Below are 21,755 nucleotides of genomic sequence, written 5' to 3' on the forward strand. Positions count from 1 at the left end.
TAAAATGGGAGCGGGGGCAAGTGACCCCATTGTAGCATGTAGGTTTGTGCTTAATGACATGCATGATGAATTATATGGTGCATGCATATTTACTAAAATTGATTTGAAAAGTGGGTATCATTAAATTAGAATAAAACAAGGGGATGAATGCAAGACTGCATTTAAAAGAAAACATGAGTTATATGAGTAGTTAGTAATGCTTTTTGGAATAACTAATGCATTTAGTACTTTATGCGTTTCATGAACCATGTTTTGTGAGAATTTTTGAGTAAATTTGTTATTGTTTATTTTGATGATATTCTCATTTATAACACTTGTTTGGATGATCACTTATCACATGTTTCAGCTATTTTGGTAGTGCTTCGCAAAAAAAAAAAAAAACTTATATACCAATCTTAAAAAGCACACTTTTTGTATTGTATTTCTTGATTTTGTTATGAGTGCGAATGAAATTGAGGTTGATGAGAAAAATGTGAAGGCTATTCGTGAATGGCCAACGTCTAAGAATATTTCTGAGGTAAGAAGTTTTCATAATTTAGCTGAATTTTACCGGAAATTTGTGAAAAATTTTTCTACTATTGCTACACCTCTCACAAAAGTTATAAAAAAAGATGTTGAGTTTAAATGGGAAAAAATAAGAAATTGCATTTCTTACTTCAAAAAATCTTTGTCTTCTGCTCCTATTCTTGTTTTATCTAATTTTGATAAAACTTTTGAGATTGAATGCGATGCTTCTAGGATTGATATAGGCGCTGTTTTGATGCAGGAAAAGCGAGTTATTGCCTTCTTTAATGAAAAGTTGAATTTATCTCAACGTAAATATTCAACTTATGATAAAGAATTATATGTCTTGGTTTAAATTTTGGAGGTTTGGTAACACTACCTATTACCTAAGGAGTTTGTGATCAAACGGATCATGAGTCTTTGAAGTACCCAAAGGGACAAGGTAGGCTTGATAAAAGATATGCTGAATGGGTAGAATTCATTGATGTATTTCCATATATGATTGCATTTAAACATGGTAAGGAAAATATAGTTGCTGATGCTTTATCTAGGAGATATAATTTGATTATTATACTTACTTCTAAGTTATTAGGATTTGAGATTTTAAAAGAGTTGTATGCAACGGATTCTGACTTTACTGATATTTATGCCTCTTGTGAACTGATGCGTGAGCATCTTATCTATCTTTTCCTAGTGAATTTGCGTCTAATTTGTTGAGTTTAATTAAGAATTAATTATATTTTAGCCACTATGGATGCTATTTTGAGTTTTTGTGCAATTTTATTTATTTTAGGTAGCATTCGGAGGGATTTGATGAAGTTTCTGCAGAGAAAAAGAAGAAACCAAAGAGATGACCAGCAAAGACCGACGCGGACGCATGGCTCATGCGACCGCGCGGAATGGAGAAATCGCAATGACGCGATCGTGTGCCTGACGCGAACGTGTGGACTGGAATCTGCACAAATGACGCGAGCGCGTGGACGACGTGGACGCGTCACATGCGCGATCTGCAATAATTCAGAAAATGCTGGTTACGAATTTTGGGCTGTTTTGATCCACTTTCCAGCCCAGAAAACACAGATTTGAAGCTGCAGAATGGACAAATCAAGTGATCCCCAACCATCAACTGAAGATCTGTTAATTAATTCGAATTTAAATTCAAATCTTATCTTTTAGGAAAAGATATTATTAATTTTAATTTTTGATTTTAAACCTATTAGGATTAGTAATAAATAGAAACTCTGTACATTTAGACAGGTACCAAATGGTTACCAGAACCCTTATTTTTCTTCTCTAAACCATGAGCAAGTAATCCTCCACTGTTAAGGTTAGGAGCTCTGTCTATTTGTAATGGATTAATTCATTTGATCTTTCTAATTTATTCATGTTTTGATTTATATTTCAAATAATTGTTTTCGCTCTTAATTTTATGAATATTGGGTGGAACGGAAGTATGACCCATGTTCTAATTGAGTTCTTGTAAAACTTGGAAAAGCTATTTACTTGAACAACAGCTTGAAAACATATTATACTAAATTTTTAATTGTTTGTATTTAATGATATACGTGACATATAATCCCTTTATTTGTGGATAATTAGGATTCTTTTGGCATATAACTAGAAACTGATCATCACCCTCTAATTGGAATTAATTGTCCAAAGAATTGGCAGTTAATGAATTTTAGAGGAGACTAGGAAGGTCTAAGGAATTAGGGCCTAGTCACATATAGTTTGCCATGAAATTATATCTTGCATGATTAAATTAGTTAGTGATAAAAGTTAATCTGGAAAATGGGTAACTCTGAAACCTTAACTGCTTTCTCAACATTTTATTCCCAACTCATTTATTTGTCTATCCTTTTGATATTCTAAGTTCAAACTTAAACCTTTTGAACATCTCAAAACCAAATTTTGCTTGCCTAACTAATCCAATCAACTAATCATTGTTGCTTGATCCATCAATCCTTGTGGGATCGACCCTTACTCACGTAAGGTATTACTTGGTACGACCCGGTGCACTTGCCGGTTAGTAAGTGTGGATTATAAATTCCGCATCAAGTTTTTGGCACCGTTGCCGGAGAGATTGATAGTGATTAACAACTATTAGTTGTTTGATTGCTTAAATTAGACGTTTTAGTTTTAATTTTTATTTAAATATTGTTTTATTATTTTTCAAAAAAAACTTTTTTTTACGTTAATATTTTTTTTCTTTTTACACTTCCTTCTTTTTTTCTTTTGTTCTCCCCCTCCCCTGTCACGTTTTCCTTCTTTCTTTTCTTTTTGTTTTTTTCCTTTTATATAAAAAAATAAAATAAAAATAAAAAATTCAAAAAATTCAAAAAATTTTTAAATAAATAAATAGCATCAATATTTTTCTTAATTTCTGAAATTAAGTTTGGCGTTGACTATTTATTATTTTTCTTCTATTTATTTTATTCAATATTTTTATCTCTTTACACAGGTTACCTCACTGGAAATTCTCTACACTCTGACGTAGAGATTCCCATTCTTTTTTGTTTTCTGGTTGTTTATGCGCAGGAACAGAGACGAAGAACATCTCTTAGACTTTGATCCTGAACTTGAAAGGACTTTCAGGCGACGTTTACAACAGGCAAAATTGTACAAGGCTACAGAATCCACTATGAATGCTAACAATGCTGATAATCCCAATGCGGCAAACCCGAATGGGAATGAGCAACAAAGGAGAGTGCTTGGCTCCTACTCTTCTCCTACCGCAGATCTTTATGGAAAAAGCATCGTAGTGCCTCCTATTGCTGCGAACAACTTCGAGTTGAAGCCTCAACTGGTCACCCTGGTGCAACAAAACTGCCAGTATCATGGTCTCCCCCACGAAGACCCAAATCAATTTATTTCTAGTTTTCTGCATATTTGTGATACTGTGAAGACAAATGGAGTGAACCCAGATGTGTACAAATTAATGCTCTTCCCGTTTGCTCTGAGGGATGGAGCAAAACTATGGTTAGATTCTCAACCCAAGGACAGTTTGGATACTTGGAACAAGGTGGTTACTGAGTTTCTCACAAAATTTTTTCCACCAAAGAAGCTGACTAAGCTTAGAATGGAGGTTCAGACCTTCAGACAGAAGGATGGTGAGACTCTGTATGAAGTTTGGGAGAGATACAAGCTACTGACTAGGCAATGCCCTCCAGACATGTTCTCCAAATGGACACAAATAGACATATTTTATGAAGGCTTGGGTGAAATGTCCAAAATGTGCTTAGACAATTCTGCAGGAGGTTCATTGCACAAGAAGAAGACACCGGAGGAGACTATTGAGCTGATTGAATTGGTTGCAAGCAACCAATATTTATACTCCTCTAACAGGAATCCTGTGAATTCTGAAACCCCTCAGAAGAGAGGCATGTTGGAAGTAGATGCTATTAATGCTCTTCTTGCTCAGAACAAGCTGGTGTCTCAACAAATAAATCTACTTACTCAACAGATGAGTGGCATGCAAGTCTTAGATATCAACACCCAAAATCCACCACAGAAAGTTTTCTATGACATGGCAGGTAATTTTGTGCAAAATGATAACTATGATTATGCTCAACCTTCTTTTGAACAGGTGAATTATATAGGGAGTGGTCCTAGGAATCCCAACAATGACCCATATTCTAAGACATACAACCCAGGATGGAGGAATCACCCAAATTTTGGATGGAGGGATCAACCTCAAAGACCTCAGAACTTCAACAATAATTCTCAGGACGGTTTCTAACAGAACAATAATTTGGAAGCAATATTGACAGGTTTTAGACAGGAAGCCAGAGCATCCATCAAGAACCTGGAGATTCAAATGGGTCAAATAGCCACTAGAGTTAAAGAAATTGATCAGAGGACCACTAATAGCCTTCCTAGTAACAGAATTCCAAATCCAAGAGAGGAATGCAAGGCTATCACTGTGATAAGTGGACAAGTGGCAAGTGCAGAAGCACAAGTTATGCAGGAAACCAGAACCTCCATTAGAAATTTAGAGGTGCTAGTAGACCAACTGAGCAAGCAAATACTTGAGAGGTCTGCAAGTGCATTTCAAGGTGACACAGTGGTGAACCCAGGAGAAGATTGCAAGGTTATTCAATTGAGAAGTGGTAAAGTAGCTAGTTCTGAGACCAAGGTCAATGAAGAGCCAGTTGAAAAGGATGCTCCAGAGGAGAAGAAGGAAGAAGTAGAGCACGCCCCTCCAAAGCGTGCAGACAACCCATTCCCAAACTCTCTTGACACTTATCCTACACTGCCAAAGGCTCCTGAGTACAAGCCTAAGATGCCATATTCTCAGAGACTTCAAAAGGAGACCAAGGACAAGCAGTTCTCAAAGTTCTTGGAAATCTTCAGAAAGTTACAAATCAATATTCCTTTTGCTGAGGTTTTGGAGCAAATGCCTATCTATGCCAAATTCATGAAGGAGCTGTTGTCAAAGAAAAAGTATTTAAAGAGAGATGAGACAGTAGTCCTGACTAAGGAATGTAGTGCTGTAATTCAGAATAACTTGCCAAAGAAGATGCCAGATCCAGGGAGCTTTCAAATTCCATGCACCATTGGGAGCACAACCTTTGAGAAAGCCCTATGTGATCTGGGGGCAAGCATAAATCTAATGCCCTTATCTGTGATGAAAAAGCTGTAAATCCAAGAGGCACAACCCACAAAGATAGCATTGCAGATGGCAGATAAATCTATGAAGCCTGCATATGGATTAGTGGAGAATATCTTGGTCAAAGTAGGTAAGTTCTTCCTCCCAGCAGAATTTGTGATTCTGGACACAGGGGAGGATGAGAATGCCTCTATAATTCTAGGAAGATCATTCCTAGCCACTGGAAGAGCTCTGATTGATGTAGAAGTGGGTGAATTAGTGCTTAGAGTGCATAATGAGCAACTGGTCTTTCATGTCTTCAAAGATATACATCCAACAGGTGAAGAAGAGAGGTGCATGCAGGCTGAGGTTATTGATCCAAACCTTCAAAAATCGCCTGATGATACACAGCAGAATCTGCAACTCAAACCTCCCTTGGTAACAGTCAATAAAATTTCTCCTGACATCAAACCTAAGTTTGGTGTTGGGAATGCATCATCTACCAAGGAAGAGGTTCACAAAAAGAAGAAAGTACCCAGAGGATGGAGAAACAAAAAGATCCCCACTGAAGGTTTCTCCCCAAGAATGAAGGTAGTATTGACCAGCAATCCAGCATGGATTTATACAGTAATCAGAATCCTCTCTCTGGAGCATATTGAGCTACGTTATGGAGATACAGGAAAAAAAGTTCAAAGTAAGGGGTGAAGAGCTGAGCCCCTATGATCCTCCTCCTTAGAGGAGCTGACCGTCAAGCTAGTGACGATAAAGAAGCGCTTGTAGGGAGGCAACCCGATAATTTCGTATCCTTAGCTATTTTTAATTTTCGTAGTATTCATTTTCTTATTTGATTTTTATTGAGTTCTTACTAATTTTCTGATCATGCTGCTATTTTATCACAGGAACCGAACACCTCAAGCTCTATATATTTTAAAAAAAGATTATTGCCACGCGACGCGACCGCATCAGCGACGGGTCCGCGTCGCAAGGAGAGGGGAGAAAATAAAAACAAACAGAGAGTCACGCTGGAGCATGGCTGGAGGCGTGCCAGTGGCACAAATCGCCCCACGCGACCGCATCACCGACGGGTCCGCGTCATGTGGAAATATTAGCCTCCCACGCGACCGCGTGATCAACGCAGCCGCGTGCCCTGATTTTCGACGTAAAAATGGTGCACAACCAAATATTGTGCTAGAGTGGTGCTGGCTTGGTGCTAGACGCATAATCCCTATCATGCGAACGCGTCGTCGACGCGTCTGCGTCATTCTCTTCTGAAGCCACTTACGCGATCGCATGCCCCACGCGATTGCGTCACCCCAAATTTAGCAAATATTTAAATTCGAACAGAAAGTTGTGCAGGCGCGAGGATGCACTCGTGCCCGAAGCATAACATGGGTCACGCGACCGCGTGACCGACGCGACTGCGTCAACTAACTAAAACGCAATCACGCGAACGCGTGCCCCACGCGTTCGCATCGATTGCGCCACACTAGTTCGCCGCCCAGTTTTCTTTCTCTCTCTCTCCCAATCCTAATTCTCTCTTATTCTTTTATCCTTTTATTTTTTCATAATATTTGTCTCTTCTATTTTTAGTTCTTATTTGCTTGAGGACAAGCAAACCTTTAAGTTTGATGTTGTTGGACGCTGCGCTTATTGGTTTTCTGGCACAAAAGGGAAGCGAATCATCTTCACTGAGGAGCACAACCTGAAGAATAAAACGACCACTAGGATAACTAAGGTGGTTGAGTTCCTTTCATATTTTTTTCCTCCCTTCTTTTTCTATGTTATGTTCCGGTTTCTGCTATTTTGTTTTGTTTGTTGCATGATCCTTTATTAGTTAGAATCTTAGGACTAGTTTAGTTTCTTTTTTTTTATTTTATGCTGAAAAGATATTTCATGTACCACTCACTGAACTTGAATCCAAAAAGAAAAGAAAAAGAAGTGATGTATTGCATGATAAATTGAGTATAATTCTAAGAATAGTCTTATTTACTTAAATATGGTGGTATTTTCTGTGATTTTTGAATGCATGATATGAACAGTGCATATTTGAATTTGAATCAAGAGATGTTGATGTATAAGGAACAGGAATTTAGAGAATTATTATGACTTCTCTGAAATAAACAAAAATTTAATCCTTAAAGCAAAAGAAACAGCAAAAGAAAAAATCATTATATAAATAAATAAACAATTAAGTGCTTGTGGTGTTTCGGTGTCAAGTAACTCTTGAGACAAAACATTTAAAGTCACGGCTAGGCTCAAGGTGCAAAGCACCAAAGAAAAATAAATTAAAGTAAATGTTGCTGTGTTCAAGGATTAAAGTGAAATGTAAAGATCAGAGAATTCATAATATCATCCGGATTCTAAATCCGAATGACATTAACATTCTTCTGATTCAAAGGAGAGTAAGATGCCAAAACTATTCAGGATTGCAATTGTAAACCCCACTATGAGAAGAGACATGAGCTTAATCAAACTCTCATTCTCATGCAAATTTACATCCTAAGCTTATATTAGTTTTGGTTGCTTGAGGACAAGCAACATTTTAAGTTTGGTGTTGTGATGCGTGAGCATCTTATCTATCTTTTCCTAGTGAATTTGCATCTAATTTGTTGAGTTTAATTAAGAATTAATTATATTTTAGCCACTATGGATGTTATTTTGAGTTTTGTGCAATTTTATTTATTTTAGGTAGCATTCGGAGGAATTTGATAAAGTTTCTGCAGAGAAAAAGAAGAAACCAAAGAGATGACCAGCGAAGACCGACGCGGACGCATGGCTCACGCGACCGCGTGGAATGGAGAAATCGCAATGACGCGATCGCGTGCCTGGCGCGAACGCGTGGAATGGAATCTGCACAAATGACGCGAGCGCGTGGACGACGCGGACGCGTCACATGCGCGATCTGCAATAATTCAGAAAACGCTGGTTACGAATTTTGGGCTGTTTTGACCCACTTTCCAGCCCAGAAAACACAGATTAGAAGCTACAGAATGGACAAATCAAGTGATCCCTAACAATCAACTGAAGATCTGTTAATTAATTCGAATTTAAATTCAAATCTTATCTTTTAGGAAAAGATATTATTAATTTTAATTTTTTATTTTAAACCTATTAGGATTAGTAATAAATAGAAATTTTGTACATTTAGACAGGTACCAGATGGTTACCAGAACCCTTATTTTTCGTCTCTAAACCATGAGCAACTAATCCTCCACTGTTAAGGAGCTCTGTCTATTTGTAATGGATTAATTCGTTTGATCTTTCTAATTTATTCATGTTTTGATTTATATTTCAAATAATTGTTTTCGCTCTTAATTTTATGAATATTGGGTGGAACGGAAGTATGACCCATGTTCTAATTGAATTCTTGTAAAACTTGGAAAAGCTCTTTACTTGAACAACAGCTTGAAAACATATTATACTGAATTTTTAATTGTTTGTATTTAATGGGATACATGACATATAATCCCTTTATTTGTGGATAATTAGAATTCTTTTGGCATATAACTTGAAACTGATCATCACCCTCTAATTGGAATTAATTGTCCAAGGAATTGGCAGTTAATGAATTTTAGAGGAGACTAGGAAGGTCTAAGGAATTAGGGCCTAGTCACATATAGTTTGCCATGAAATTATATCTTGCATGATTAAATTAGTTAGTGATAAAAGTTAATTTGGAAAATGGGTAACTCTGAAACCTTAACTGCTTTCTCAACATTTTATTCCCAACTCATTTATTTGTCTATCCTTTTGATATTCTAAGTTCAAATTTAAATCTTTTGAACATCTCAAAACCAAATTTTGTTTGCCTAACTAATCCAATCAACCAATCATTGTTGCTTGATCCATCAATCCTCGTGAGATCGACCCTTACTCACGTAAGGTATTACTTGGTACGACCCGGTGTACTTGCCGGTTAGTAAGTGTGGGTTATAAATTCCGCATCATGAACATGGTATATTTAACAAATTTTATAAACATTAAGGTTTTCTGTTTCGTGGTAATAGAATTTGTCTACGTGCTTGTTCTATTAAGAACTTACTTGTTCTAGAATCACATAATGAGAGTTTGATGGGTCATTTTGGTGTGCATAAGATTTTGGATGTTTTATCTCAACATTTTACTAGTCACACATGCGTCAAAATGTTGAAAAATTTTGTGCTAAATATTTGCATGTAAATAGACTAGATTTAAGTCTTTGTCACATGGTTTGTATACTCTCTTATCTCTTTCTGTGCATCTGTGAGTTGATGTTTCTATAAATTTTGTTCTTAGTTTGCCTAGAATTAGAAAAGGTAGGGATAGTATTTTTTTTTGTAGTAGATAGATTTAGCAAAATGTCTCATTTCATTGTATACCATAAAATTGATGATGCAACAAACATTGTTGATCTGTTCTTTAGAGAGGTTATGCGCTTGCATGGTGTTCCCCAAACTATTGTTTCTGATCGTGACACAAAATTTTTGAGTCGTTTTTGAAAAATGTTGTAGGGTAAATTGGGCACAATTATCATCCTCAAACTGATAGTCAGACTGAAGTGGTAAATCGAACACTAGGGATCTTGTTGCATGCTGTTGTTGGTAAGAATTTGAAAATGTCAGAAGATTGTTTGTTTTTTATTGAGTTTGCTTATAATAGGACTATTCATTCTTCCACAAGTTTTTCTCATTTTGAACTTATTTATGGTTTTAATCTTTTAACTGTTTTGGATTTGTTATATTTGTCTTTGAGTGATCTTGTTAACTTGGATGCAGAAGGTTAAGATGAAAAGGTTAAGATAATGTTCTTGAAAGCACGTGAGTTGATTGAAAAGTAAAATGGGTTGACAGCTCACAAGATGAATAAAAGTCGAAGACATCTTGTCTTTGAACTTGGTGACTGGGTATGGGTTCATTTGAGAAAGGAGAGATTTTCTACTCAAAGAAATCCAAGTTAGACCCTACGGGTGATAGTCCATTTCAGGTGCTAGAAATGATATACTTACAAGATTGACCTTTTAGGTGACTATAATGTGTCTGCTACTTTTAATGTCTCTGACCTATCTCCTTTTAATTTGGATGCATATTCGAGGACGAATCATTTCAGGAGGGAGGGAATGATATGAGCTCTGTGGGACAAACTAAGAACTATTATATGCTAATTGCTCCAATTACAAGAGCAACAACTAAGAAAATAAATAAGATTTTACAAACATGACTAAATCATTTGTTCAGAAGATGCATCAAGAATTAGCTAAGACAATGGTTAACGATTATCGAAAACTAAACGTCTTACTATTTACAAGTTGCATTGAAAACTATCTTTAGTCAAGTTGGATTAAATAGACATTCTTTATTAGTATTTATTTTAGGACTTATTTTATGTTTATTTTATTTTATTTTGTTTTTGTTTATTTTAAGCCTAATTATGATTTAGTCTATTTTGTTTTAGTGAACTTATGCATTAGGGTTTTGGAACTAAGAGATATAAAAACCTCTAAATTTTGTAGCCACTTTTTTTTTTTAATTTTAATGAATGAAAATTTCTTAAGTTTTTTTGAAAAACTAAGTGTGAACAAAAAAGATAAAGTGATTTCCTTAATTGTTGCATCAGAAAATTAAATTAAGATAAGGAGTCTATTTCTTTGATTTTTCATTTATCCCAGGTTTCGTTCCGTATTATTCTGATAAGTCCATAAAACTTGACTTAACGTCTCATGCTAAGTACGCGTTTTCTTACCAATTTACTTTTATTATTAAATTAATCAAAATTTTATTTGCAACCTCAACTTAACTATTTGTTTGTGCATAATATGGAATTGAAGTTATCATTGTTACATTTTTTTATGCTGCAAAATTTTTAATGTGTTGGTAAGTAAACATGGTACTTTGATTATTGCTTAAAATTGAGGAATCTCAAAAAGATGAATTATATGTTTCTCAATGAAATCAATAAGTTTATTTTGACCAACTTTTACTAAAGGAATAATTTCTACCCACTTAGTAAAATAATCAATTAATACCAAGATAAACTTATGATTCTTCAATGATGGAGGATGAATTATACCAATCAAATTTAGAGCCCAACCTTTAAATAGTCAAAATTTAATGATCGAATATAATTTAAAAGCAGATCTTTATTGCAGTACACCATATTTTTTATATTCTTATAATGTTCAATGCAATCTTTAATCATAATCGGTCAAAACATGCACTCGATCATGCCGTAACACCCATTTCATTCTTTCCAACGCTGTATACTTGCTTTTTATGTACAATATATATCTTCTATTCCTAATTTTCATAAATTTTTAATCATAATTGTAATTTTTTAAATTATTGTAGATTTATTAAGCTAACAAAAATTAAATTTATTAGGTTTAAGTAATTAAAGATAGAAGAATATTAGAAATAGAAATGAAAAATGGGGAGCAATGTTAAATTATTTTAGAGAGAAATAAAAATTATGAGAATATATAACACTTTACCTCACCATAACGAACATTAATTAAAAAAAAGGTTATAGTACATATATATTAAAATAAGGTACTAATATAGATTATTATACATTAAAATATAAAATATATATAAAAAATAAATTTAATTACACATGTATTTATACAAAATATACAATATTTAATTTTAGTAATTAATTTAAGTATAAAAATAGTATTTTTTTTAATAAAAAACACTTTTAAAAATTTGTGAATGTTAAAATAAAAAAATTAGATAAATATTTTGAACTGATAATACTTTCGTAAAACAAATAGTAAATTCTATCATGTAGAAGAGAGATTCTTTTTATATGTGTAGAAATTTGTTGTCATTCTCCTAGTAAAACAAGTGTCTAGAGAGAGAGTGTAATTAAAGTTATAGTGAAAGCAAAAGTTATCGTGCAGAATGTGGACTCCACTCCAGTGAATGAATTAAAATATTTAATGATGTAAAATTGATTAACTATTATTATGAATGATAATGATGGACTGATTTTTATTTTTTTTATTTAATGGATTTAAGATTTTGGCCAAGTCATTTTTTTCCTAAATTTGGGTCTTAATTGACTTTTTTATGAAACACGAAAATAATAAATATAATATCTTATAGATTTGGGGTTATTTGAATTTTTTTTTTTGCTTTGGGTCTTAAAATAATTTTTTCTATGTAGATGTAGATGTTGATTGATTTTTTTATGAAAAGTAGACATTTTTTTTTGTCATGGAAGATGTATTTTTATATTCTTAAAAATATTAGTTTAGTCTTATTTTTACATGTTATTTTTATTCTAATACTCTCAACAATCGTATTCTTAATAATGTTTTGGACTATAATCATTCATTATTTATGATTTTGTTATTGGTTATATGGTTAATTTTTGTAGTAGGATAAATAATTTATGTTATAAAAAAATTATAATAGTGCACAAAAATAAAATGCTTTAGCATTTAGAATTTAATTTTAGTTCGTTTAGGGTTTATTTTGATGATAATATTTTTGGCACGTCATAAAATTTTTGTATTGTAACAATTGTAAATCGATGATAGAATTTAGTGTTTAATTAGAATTGTTTTCGTAAACCTTGGTAAAAATTCTGAATATATTTAGTTAATATAGTTGTTGGAATTTCAAAATATAATTTATAAACTTTACGAAAAAATGAAATATGTATATTTTTTTCATGAGTATTTTACTAAATGGCATATATATGTATGTATGTATGTATGTATGTATGTATGTATGTATGTATGTATGACCGAAGAGATTAAAATGAGGGTAAATCATATAAACGAATCGAAACCCATGAATTTGATTTACCTTGAGTATGGTTCATATAAACGAACCGAATGCGTTCTAAATTTATATGAATGTCCAAAATGTAGAGTGGTTATATGAATTTATTGCAAATTTTTGTCAAAACCATTAAATCGAAAACCATGAATTTGATTTACCTTGAGTATGGTTCGATTCTTATAGTTTCGGTTTATCTCCATGGAAGCTGCTCCTGTTAAATCGAATATATTCGATTTACATGAAATAGTCTTCACTAAAATATTTTTTCATAGTAAATTGATTCCAATGAATTCGATTTACTAGTATATCTACTAATTCGAATCATATGTAATTGAAACATTCATATAATCGGTTTGCATTTAGGATATTCATGTAAATTTGAAACTTATTCGGTTTATTTATGTGATTTATCCTTAAAATGATTGTTGCTACTTTTATACATTCAATTAATTAATACAGAAATTTATTATCAGATGTAATATGATATCATTCTTTCATGATTCATTTAGGTGAATTTTATATTTTTTTACTTTTTTTATATTTAATTCGTTCTAAAATTATGAAATGATAAGTATGGTTATAAAATGAATCTTTTCAAAAAATGAGCCTTAAATTTTTTTTTAAAAATAATTATTTACTTTGTATTCATAATATTTAAATAAAGTCTAACATATTAAAATTAGATTAAAAGTTATTTAAATTCTTTTTGTTGTTTCATTATTTTTAAATTTGTGAATAAAATGGTTTAGTTATTCAAATTTGTTGTTACTTAATTTAGGGTTTAGTGTAAGATACTTTAGGGTTTAGGTTTTAGCATAGAAAATTTTAGAATTTAGAAATATATTGTTTAGAATTTAGGGTTGGATGGTTTAGAATTTAGGATTGGATAGTTTAAGTTTCATGATTAAGAAATTAGAATTTGTGGTTTATGTTTTAGGAATTAAAATTAGATGGTTTAAGTTTTTCATTTTAAAATTGGATTGCTAAGTATTTTAATATTTAATGATAAGGAGTTTAGTGCCTAGGATTGACATTTTCGATAAAATTTAAAAAATAGATACAGTGTTAATTACTAGATTTTTTATGCTTAATATTAATTCAGTTGTTAATTCATTTATGTGTAGATTAATTTAATAATAACGTAAATTATGTGTAGGTTAATGGTTAATGTGAATGAAAATATTTAAATAATTGTTATTTAAATTTTTATTTGCTAGTAAATTATTTTTAAAATAAAGATACGATGAATAAAAAAAATTAATCAACACCTACATCTACACAGAAAAAATCAATTAAGACAAAAAAAAAATTAATTAACCCCAAACCCACAAAATACTATATTTATTATTTTCGTTTTTCATAAAAAAAGTCAATTAAGACCCAAATTTAAGAAAAAAAAACTTGGCCTGACCCATAAACTTATTTATATTAAAGAAAAAAACCAAAACCAGCCCATCATTATCATTCATAATTAATAACTAATCAATTTTACATTATTAAATACTTTAATTCATTCACTACAGTAGGGTCCACAGCTGCACTAAGATCAACTTTTATTTTTTATTATAGCTTTAATTGCACTCTCTCTCTCTAGACATTTGTTCTACTAGAAGAATGACAACAAATTTTTATACATATAAAAAGAATCTCTCTTTTGCATGATAGAATTCACCAAAACAAAAATAAAAAAAAAACAAACGCAAAAGGAGTCATCTACGTTCAAGTATTCAACACAAACCATCATGGGCATTAAGCAATAAAACTAAACATGATTTATAAACTAAACCACCAGAGTGATTGTAAAGTATGTCTATAAATTGGGATATATGTATATACTATATACATACATTGCCGAAGAGAAAGTATTTGAAGTTAAATATACAGTGGTTTCTGTCGAACTATATATCTTTTTTCAAGCTTGTTCGATCTGTTCTGATCGAATATCCTCTAAAGAATGACCTATATGAAAAATAACTATACATCATTCAATTAGAGCTTCCTTTTTTGTGTGTTACACTATCAATATACAAGGAAATTAAAGTTGTGATATTGAATTAGCCAAATTCTCTTATGCAGTTACCAGGCAACAAGTACTTGTACTTATCTGCATTGTTCAACAAATAGGCCGGAAGATGCACGGCCGAGTAGGAATGAGGGATCGGCCCCATCTTCCCGATGATCTCCCTGAACGTGTACTCTTCGGGAAGCATGTCGAACAAGTCAGCCCCTCTGCATATAATATCCTGAATCCTTTCAGGGCTCAAGTAACGAGAAAAGCGCACCCGGTCAGTATGGCTGTAAGCCTTCATCTTGAATATGAATTCGCTGATATGTCGAAAACAGAAGCTGCAATGCCAGCCTGCATCCGACAACAACAACTCACCCTGTCTATAGTGTGCATACCTGGTCTTTCCAGGCACATACCTATGAATGGAAGCTCTCCAACTCTTGTTGTCCACAAAGAACTCATAAGAGTAGAGGTAGTTCCTTAACTGAAGGTGAAGAACTGAAGGAATATCGTCGCACCACCTCAAGAGATTAATTGTGTGAGCGCTGGGAATCTCATCAACATCTGACATGATTAAGAGATCATCATCTTCAATGCCAGCTATCCTTAGAAGCTGATCGAGCGCAACTCTTTGATACGCCTCTTCCACGAAGGGATTTTCTTTTTTCTTGAATCTTCCTCCAATTACTCCGTATGTCAGCCGAGGCTCAACAAACTTGAACTTGCTCCTATTTCGAGCAAAAACCAGAGGCTTCATTAGCCCTGTAAATGTTGAATTCGATTCAAGGAGTACAAACTGTGTGATATAGGGATACATTTCGTTCCATCGAATGGTAAGCATGTCGATTTCATTGCTAAACAAGACTGCGTCGAAAACTCGCCTTGGGGATTCGCGAATCCCCCATCCGTGAAGCTTGCATAGAGACTCCATCGACACATCATCGTTGTAATAGTGAGGGATTTCGTGGAATGGCCTTGGAGGAGAATCCCAGAGCGGTCTGAAAAAGTATGAAATTTTTTGACCGTGCAAGTACACACCTAAGATGCTCAATGGAAGAACCAGAAATAGAAAAATCACAACCTTAAAGTCCAATCCTAGCGACATGCACTTTAGCCTTGATATGCTTAATGCACCATGAGATCCCTGCTACATACAAAACAAAGTTGAGACTCACCTGCAGTTGTATTTAATTAAAAGTGAAAATTCGCATACAGTTGTCTTTACATGAGGTTGATATTCGAAAACTGTTAGATGATAATTCAATCAAATGATCTACATGTAAGTTTTCATCTTAACTAAATTATTATCTAATCATACGCGAAGACTGCAGGTGAATTTCCACCTCTGGTTGCTCCAAAAAGAATGAAATAATTCAAAATGAAAGATATATGCAGAACAGCATTCAAAATTATCATCATAAATAAACGCCAAAATCGGCACTCAGGAAACGTGCGTGCACTTTAAACCACAAATACACACAAATGAACATGTGATACAAATATTCATATTATTTCCCTTGTTCAACCTATTTAGTAATACCAACAAAATCAGCGAATGAAGAATAAAATAAAATAACAAAAAAATCATTGAGAAAAATGAGTGATAAATTCTTTCTTTGATTAAAAGGATGTTTTTTTTTGGTATTCCTGAAAAAGAAAGACCAAACATAACTCAAGCTACCATTTCGCATTGAGAACATTGAGCAACAAATAAATATAAAAAAAAAAAGAAGAAAATTTCTGAGTAGAGAAAAGTTTGGTTAATAAAAAAACAAGTACCTGGTCACAAAAACCTATGTCATCAGTTTTCTTCGAATTATAATACCCTTCATCCATGGTTCTGAACAACCCACAAAAAATTCCAAAATTTCTTTTTTGTGGGTTATCAACTCTATTTTTCCTTTCAGTTAGAAGATACGAATATTCTCATGAATCTCATGCCCGAAATGGTAGAAAAAAAATCGGCAAGGAGGGATAAACCCAGAAATTATATGATATCTGAGGCTTGTTTCGCTTGTAACGTCAATAATAGACGTTTAGTTTGATTTTGCTTCTAAATATTGAAGGATGAATGAGGAAAGGGATTTTTCATTTGAAGTTAACGGTTTTGTGTGTGTATATAAATAGTGGTAACCACCAAGGTTAATAAGTAATTATAAATTACCTAAAATAAAAGAAGTTAACAACAAATTATTCTCATTTTGCTTTTCTTACATTTTATTTTATCTGTTCTTATCCAAAATGGGTAGTTAAAAACTAAAGTTGTACTATTTTTAGCCCAATTAAATTTGTCAAGTAGATTTATTCATCAGAGTTAAAATGATTGAGAAAGAGTTACATATTGTCTTCTTTTCTTTCTATTACGAAGTAACAAAAATAGATTTTATTAGTATTATTAGTATAAAAGTATCTGAATTTTGAACTGTACATAATTTTTAGTTTAATGACATAGAAAAATGACACAATTTTAATTAAAAATAAAAAATTAGTTAAGTAATATATAAATGATTTTGAATTGTAAAAAAAATTGAATCAATGCACAAAGAATACAACGGTTGTGTAATAACTATTCGTGGTGAAAAAGACATGGGTCAAAAGCAATTTTTTTATTTTTTTATTTTTTAATCTTTTTTTAATCAAAAGCAAAATTATTCAGGTGCAACAGAATTATATGAAATTGGAAACTTGCATGCCATTGTTAACTAAATTTTTATCTAATAATTTTCAACTATGAACTTCACATGAAAACAACTAACTGCATGCGAGTGTTTAATAACAACACAAAGTAAAAGATAGAAACTATTCCAAAGAAGGAAAAAACAGACATTAGGATCAAAAGAAATCAATATCTAAATAGTTACCAGAAGGCTTGACACCAGGCGGCTTTTCCGCTGCGAGGGCCTTCATGGCCTGCCTTGGCACCTCTGGAGGACTCGCACAGCGGATCAGCGCCCAGTTAACATTATGAAAGAACGGATGTTGTTTTATCTCTGTCGCTCCGCGTCGATAGGCCAGCCGATTCTGCGGCTCTTTCACGAGTAAACCCCGGATTAAGTCCCTGGCTGCAAAGCTTACTGTAGGGGTTTCTGGGAACCTTAAGGGCTGGCCAACAACATTAAACAGAGTTGCTCTGTTTGCTGAGCCTTTGAATGGTGTTCTACCAAACAAAAGCTCATACAAGAATATCCCAAATGTCCACCAGTCTACAGCACTACCATGTCCTTCACCTTTGATTATTTCGGGTGCCAAGTATTCGTGTGTTCCTACAAATGACATTGATCTCGCATTCGTGGGCTCGGCGATGAGCTCAGGGAGAGGAGTCACCTGATTATGCACATCATTCTTTTGTTTTGACTTCTTTTCTTTCTTCTTCGACTTCCCTTTAAGAAAGCGTGGCGTAAAACATGAAGGCTGGATGCAGTCCGGCTGCATCACGCAAGTCGGCTCAATGCAGGCCGGCTGAACACAATATCCTGAGGTTTTCATTTCCAAGAAAGAGTTTGTGGACTTTACAACAGTAGGACTGACTGCACACCTTAGAGAGAGATCGAAGTCCGACAGCATTATATGACCGTCTTCCCTCACCAACACGTTTTCCGGTTTAAGGTCTCTGTAGATGATTCCAAGCATGTGCAAGTACTCCAAAGCAAGGAGAACTTCTGCCACATAAAACCTGCACAGTGCAGATTAATAGGAAGAGTATAATTAGTATGAAATGTTTGATACTTTGTATGAAAATGCATCAATTTGCAACATGATGAATAGGACTTCGGACTTTGAACCGACTTCCACCAGCTCACCAAGCATGCGAAGAACATCAGATTGTTCTTAGCCTTTCAAAAAGAATTGTAAATCAAAAGGAAAGACAGCATTCACAAGAACTGAAGTGAAGGCTAACAAAATAAATGGTGGGTTGTAATGCAAGACGAATAAACACTAAAGCATCTTGTACAATTACTCAGAATGTCACAATTATGGACAAGGATGAAGAAACAACTAAAACTATGATGGTAGTACATGCAAGCAAGCCTAAGGTTTGGTTTTGAAAAACTTTTTACTTTTCGAAAGTAGATTATCAAAGGGGGCTTTTGAAAGATGACTTTCTAAAAGTCCATCTATATTTGGTAAATCAAATTAAAGATGACTTTTAATAAGCACAAACAAGAACAATTGTGTTTGATAAAATAGCTTTTAACATTTAAAAAACTACAATAGACACATATATAAGAGTAAATTTGGATATTTATTAATATATGAAGTTATGTTGGAGTTTTTAATTTTGATAAGCATATGCTAACTTTAAAAAACTCTTCTTTAAATGCTATCAAAAGCATCCATGTCTTTTCAAAGCTGAAAGCACAAGTGTATAGTCTTTTTATTTATCAAACACAAAACGAAGAGCTTGCACCTCTTCAAAAAAAAAAAAAAAATTACCGAACAAAGCCTATTTCTAGCCAGTTTGGGAGACATCCTTAAACAGAGTCGAAAAAACATGAGAATTTCCATATACATGAAAACAAATATCTTGGATACTTGAAAATCTTATAGGCCATGTTTTGTTTAAAGTGTGAATTGCTAGGATGCTAGACACTGGATATTCAAAATTAAATGATCATTTGTATTAGTCACTGATGGCCTCTCATCATCTTATGATCATTATTCTAGTTTCCATGTTCTCACAGAATATGAAGGATCAACACAGTTTCCATCCTAGTTCCATAGAACATTTGCATTGATAAATCAAAGGAATATACTAAAGACTAATTGCAGGATGGAATGCAGAAAAGAATAAGGAATTGCCAACCTGGCAGCATGCTCGGAAAAATACTTCCCCGGCTGTCTTTGTCTGAGTGCATGCAGATCCCCGCCGGGGCAAAACTCCATTACCAAGCAAGAGAATGTCTCTGTCTCAAAGTGAGTATACAAAGTTGGTAAAAAAGGATGATCAAGAGACTGCAATATCTCTCTCTCCGTTTGAGCCCTCTGGAGCTTATTGCGATTCGCCAGCTCCGTTTTGTTCATTACTTTCATAGCAAAACAAGCCCTTGTGCCACCTAACTCAGCTAGATATACACTTCCTATGTCTCCACACCCCAATTTCTTCAACAACCTGAAATGCCTCATTTCCAAAGCTCCATCCCGAGCTCGGACAGCTTGAATTGCTTCCCATCTTATATCATTTGCCTTATGGGGTTTATACAAAGCACTACTGAAGCTACTGGTGCTGCTCTCATCACTAACATCACTTCCTGTACTCCCTCTACAGATGCTGCTCTTCCTGCTCTCGTTGAATTCGACCGAATTCACAGCTTCTCCGCTTTCAACAGACTTATCAACACTTACACATTCACTCACTCCAGCAATTGTAGAGCTTTGTTTGGCTTCTGAATAGAAACTATTCTGAGGGCTCGGACAACAAGTAATCTCCGATTGATCAGCAACTCCATTCAATGCACCAGATTTGTGTTTCCCAGATTCCATTTGGCTGCTCAAATCATAATTCTTGGCATCTTCAAACTTTGGTTTGATGCACAATTTCTTTTCCATTGTGACAATGTTCTTCGCTAAGCAACTCTCAACTGTGTCATTGAGGCCGAAAGTATGAGGAGCGGTCGAATTCGGAGTCCCAGATGTCGAAGGAGGATCATGATCTACCCCAGAAACTGAATTCTGAACCTCTGGCAAAGACTCAATTTCATCAACAGCTGACTCCATCAACAAATTCTTAACTTGCTGTAAAATCAAATGCAACCCAGTAAATTAACAAAACTACCAGTTACGAAATTCTCTAAATAGCAACAATTGGCGATGTTTGTTGAAATAAAAAGCATTGAAATGAAGCAAAATGAAATCCAAATGCCGAAAATTGGGGGAAAAGTTCAGAATTCAGACAACTGCAAAACCTATAACCCGAAAGAAAACATCGGGAAAAAAAAAATACATAAGAAAACCTATAAAAGGCTTCGAGAAAAACAAGGTTTTCAGACTTGGACAACTATTACCAAGAAAACCCGGTTTCTTCTCTGGTCAACATGAACAAAACAGAACCATAACTTGACAAGTCCAACGCCTTCTCCTGATGCCAATAGAAACTAAAACAAATAAAACCGAAGTTAAAGCGTGTTAAAATATCCAGAAACTAGCTTCAGCTTTTTCCTTTGATTCCACTGCAGGAACAGCTATTATAAGCCACCCCAAAAGAAAGGAAGCAAAAGGGTACACACCAAGACATACAGATAGGAGAGAGAGAAAGAGAGACCACAGAAAAAAAGGTAAAGAAAGAACACGAACCTTATCATCAAAGGAGACACACTGCAATGTTATGCCAGAAGAAGAAACCTTGTTCCATGGCTATAGAACAAGTTCTGAAGAAAGTGAAACAACTTGGGTTTGGTGTCTGTCTTTGCTCTTCTAGTCCGTAGAACATGAAACTCAGATCCGATCCAAAAGAAGGAGGAAGGGACACTTAACAAATAAAAACTGTAACAATAATAACAATAACAACAGAGACTGTTGATGTGCTCGTTTATAATTTTTGGCCTTTTAATTAAGTGGTGAGTTGCAGGGTGCTTTTTATTATTATTTTTTGGCTTTGTGAATTGAGAATTGCAGAAAACGAAGACAACCTCGCAAGCAAAGCTACGCGGGGAAAAAATAAAAGTAAAAAATAAAAAAAGTGGTGTTCCTTATATAAATGGTTATGTTCCCTCCAGACGAAACCCAATCTCGTCAGTTTCTTGTTCTTGTTTTTGCCTTTTTCCATGTTTATCTATCTTTTGCAAAAGAAACTAATTAAATTATGTTTACAAAAATGTTTTCAGACTTACTTTTCATATAATAGAGTTTATAGGTTTAAATTAAATCAATTCTATGAAGTTAAAATTTAGAA

At 33.8% G+C, this 21,755-nt stretch overlaps 2 protein-coding genes across 4 annotated transcripts; both read right to left on the bottom strand.

Moving 5' to 3' along the window:
• Window positions 1-14,714: 14,714 nt before the first annotated feature.
• Window positions 14,715-16,902, bottom strand: LOC107494908 (uncharacterized). 2 transcript variants are annotated; one of them, XM_016115946.3, is made up of 2 exons: window positions 16,646-16,902; window positions 14,715-16,013 (listed from the first exon to the last, which is right to left on the bottom strand). In XM_016115946.3, exons 1-2 carry the CDS (start codon window positions 16,700-16,702, stop codon window positions 14,913-14,915), a joined length of 1,158 nt encoding a protein of 385 aa, XP_015971432.1. In that variant the 5' UTR covers window positions 16,703-16,902; the 3' UTR covers window positions 14,715-14,912. The 2 variants fall into 2 exon arrangements, with proteins under 2 accessions (XP_015971432.1, XP_015971433.1); XM_016115947.3 differs by having other exon boundaries at window positions 14,715-16,010; window positions 16,646-16,900.
• A 742-nt stretch (window positions 16,903-17,644) lies between these two features.
• Window positions 17,645-21,521, bottom strand: LOC107494907 (protein kinase PVPK-1). 2 transcript variants are annotated; one of them, XM_016115944.3, is made up of 4 exons: window positions 21,158-21,521; window positions 20,869-20,958; window positions 19,671-20,599; window positions 17,645-18,539 (listed from the first exon to the last, which is right to left on the bottom strand). In XM_016115944.3, the coding sequence occupies exons 3-4, from the start codon at window positions 20,579-20,581 to the stop codon at window positions 17,699-17,701; spliced, it is 1,752 nt and encodes a 583-aa protein (XP_015971430.1). In that variant the 5' UTR covers window positions 20,582-20,599; window positions 20,869-20,958; window positions 21,158-21,521; the 3' UTR covers window positions 17,645-17,698. The 2 variants fall into 2 exon arrangements, with proteins under 2 accessions (XP_015971430.1, XP_015971431.1); XM_016115945.3 differs by lacking the exon at window positions 20,869-20,958.
• Between the last annotated feature and the right edge of the window lie 234 nt (window positions 21,522-21,755).

This window comes from Arachis duranensis, chromosome 6, assembly GCF_000817695.3.
Source record: "Arachis duranensis cultivar V14167 chromosome 6, aradu.V14167.gnm2.J7QH, whole genome shotgun sequence".
NCBI lineage: Eukaryota > Viridiplantae > Streptophyta > Magnoliopsida > Fabales > Fabaceae > Arachis > Arachis duranensis.

What these genes read in the sequence shown, in the direction of transcription:
- LOC107494907 (XM_016115945.3), bottom strand. Translation starts at nt 20,581, where the DNA reads ATGGAGTCAGCTGTTGATGAAATTGAGTCTTTGCCAGAGGTTCAGAAT. An exon ending in TTTTCCGAGCATGCTGCCAG is followed by an intron (nt 18,540 to 19,670) that starts GTTGGCAATTCC and finishes TGCACTGTGCAG; the next exon opens with GTTTTATGTGGCAGAAGTTC.
- LOC107494908 (XM_016115946.3), bottom strand. Translation starts at nt 16,702, where the DNA reads ATGGATGAAGGGTATTATAATTCGAAGAAAACTGATGACATAGGTTTT. An exon ending in ACATAGGTTTTTGTGACCAG is followed by an intron (nt 16,014 to 16,645) that starts GTACTTGTTTTT and finishes TTTTGTATGTAG; the next exon opens with CAGGGATCTCATGGTGCATT.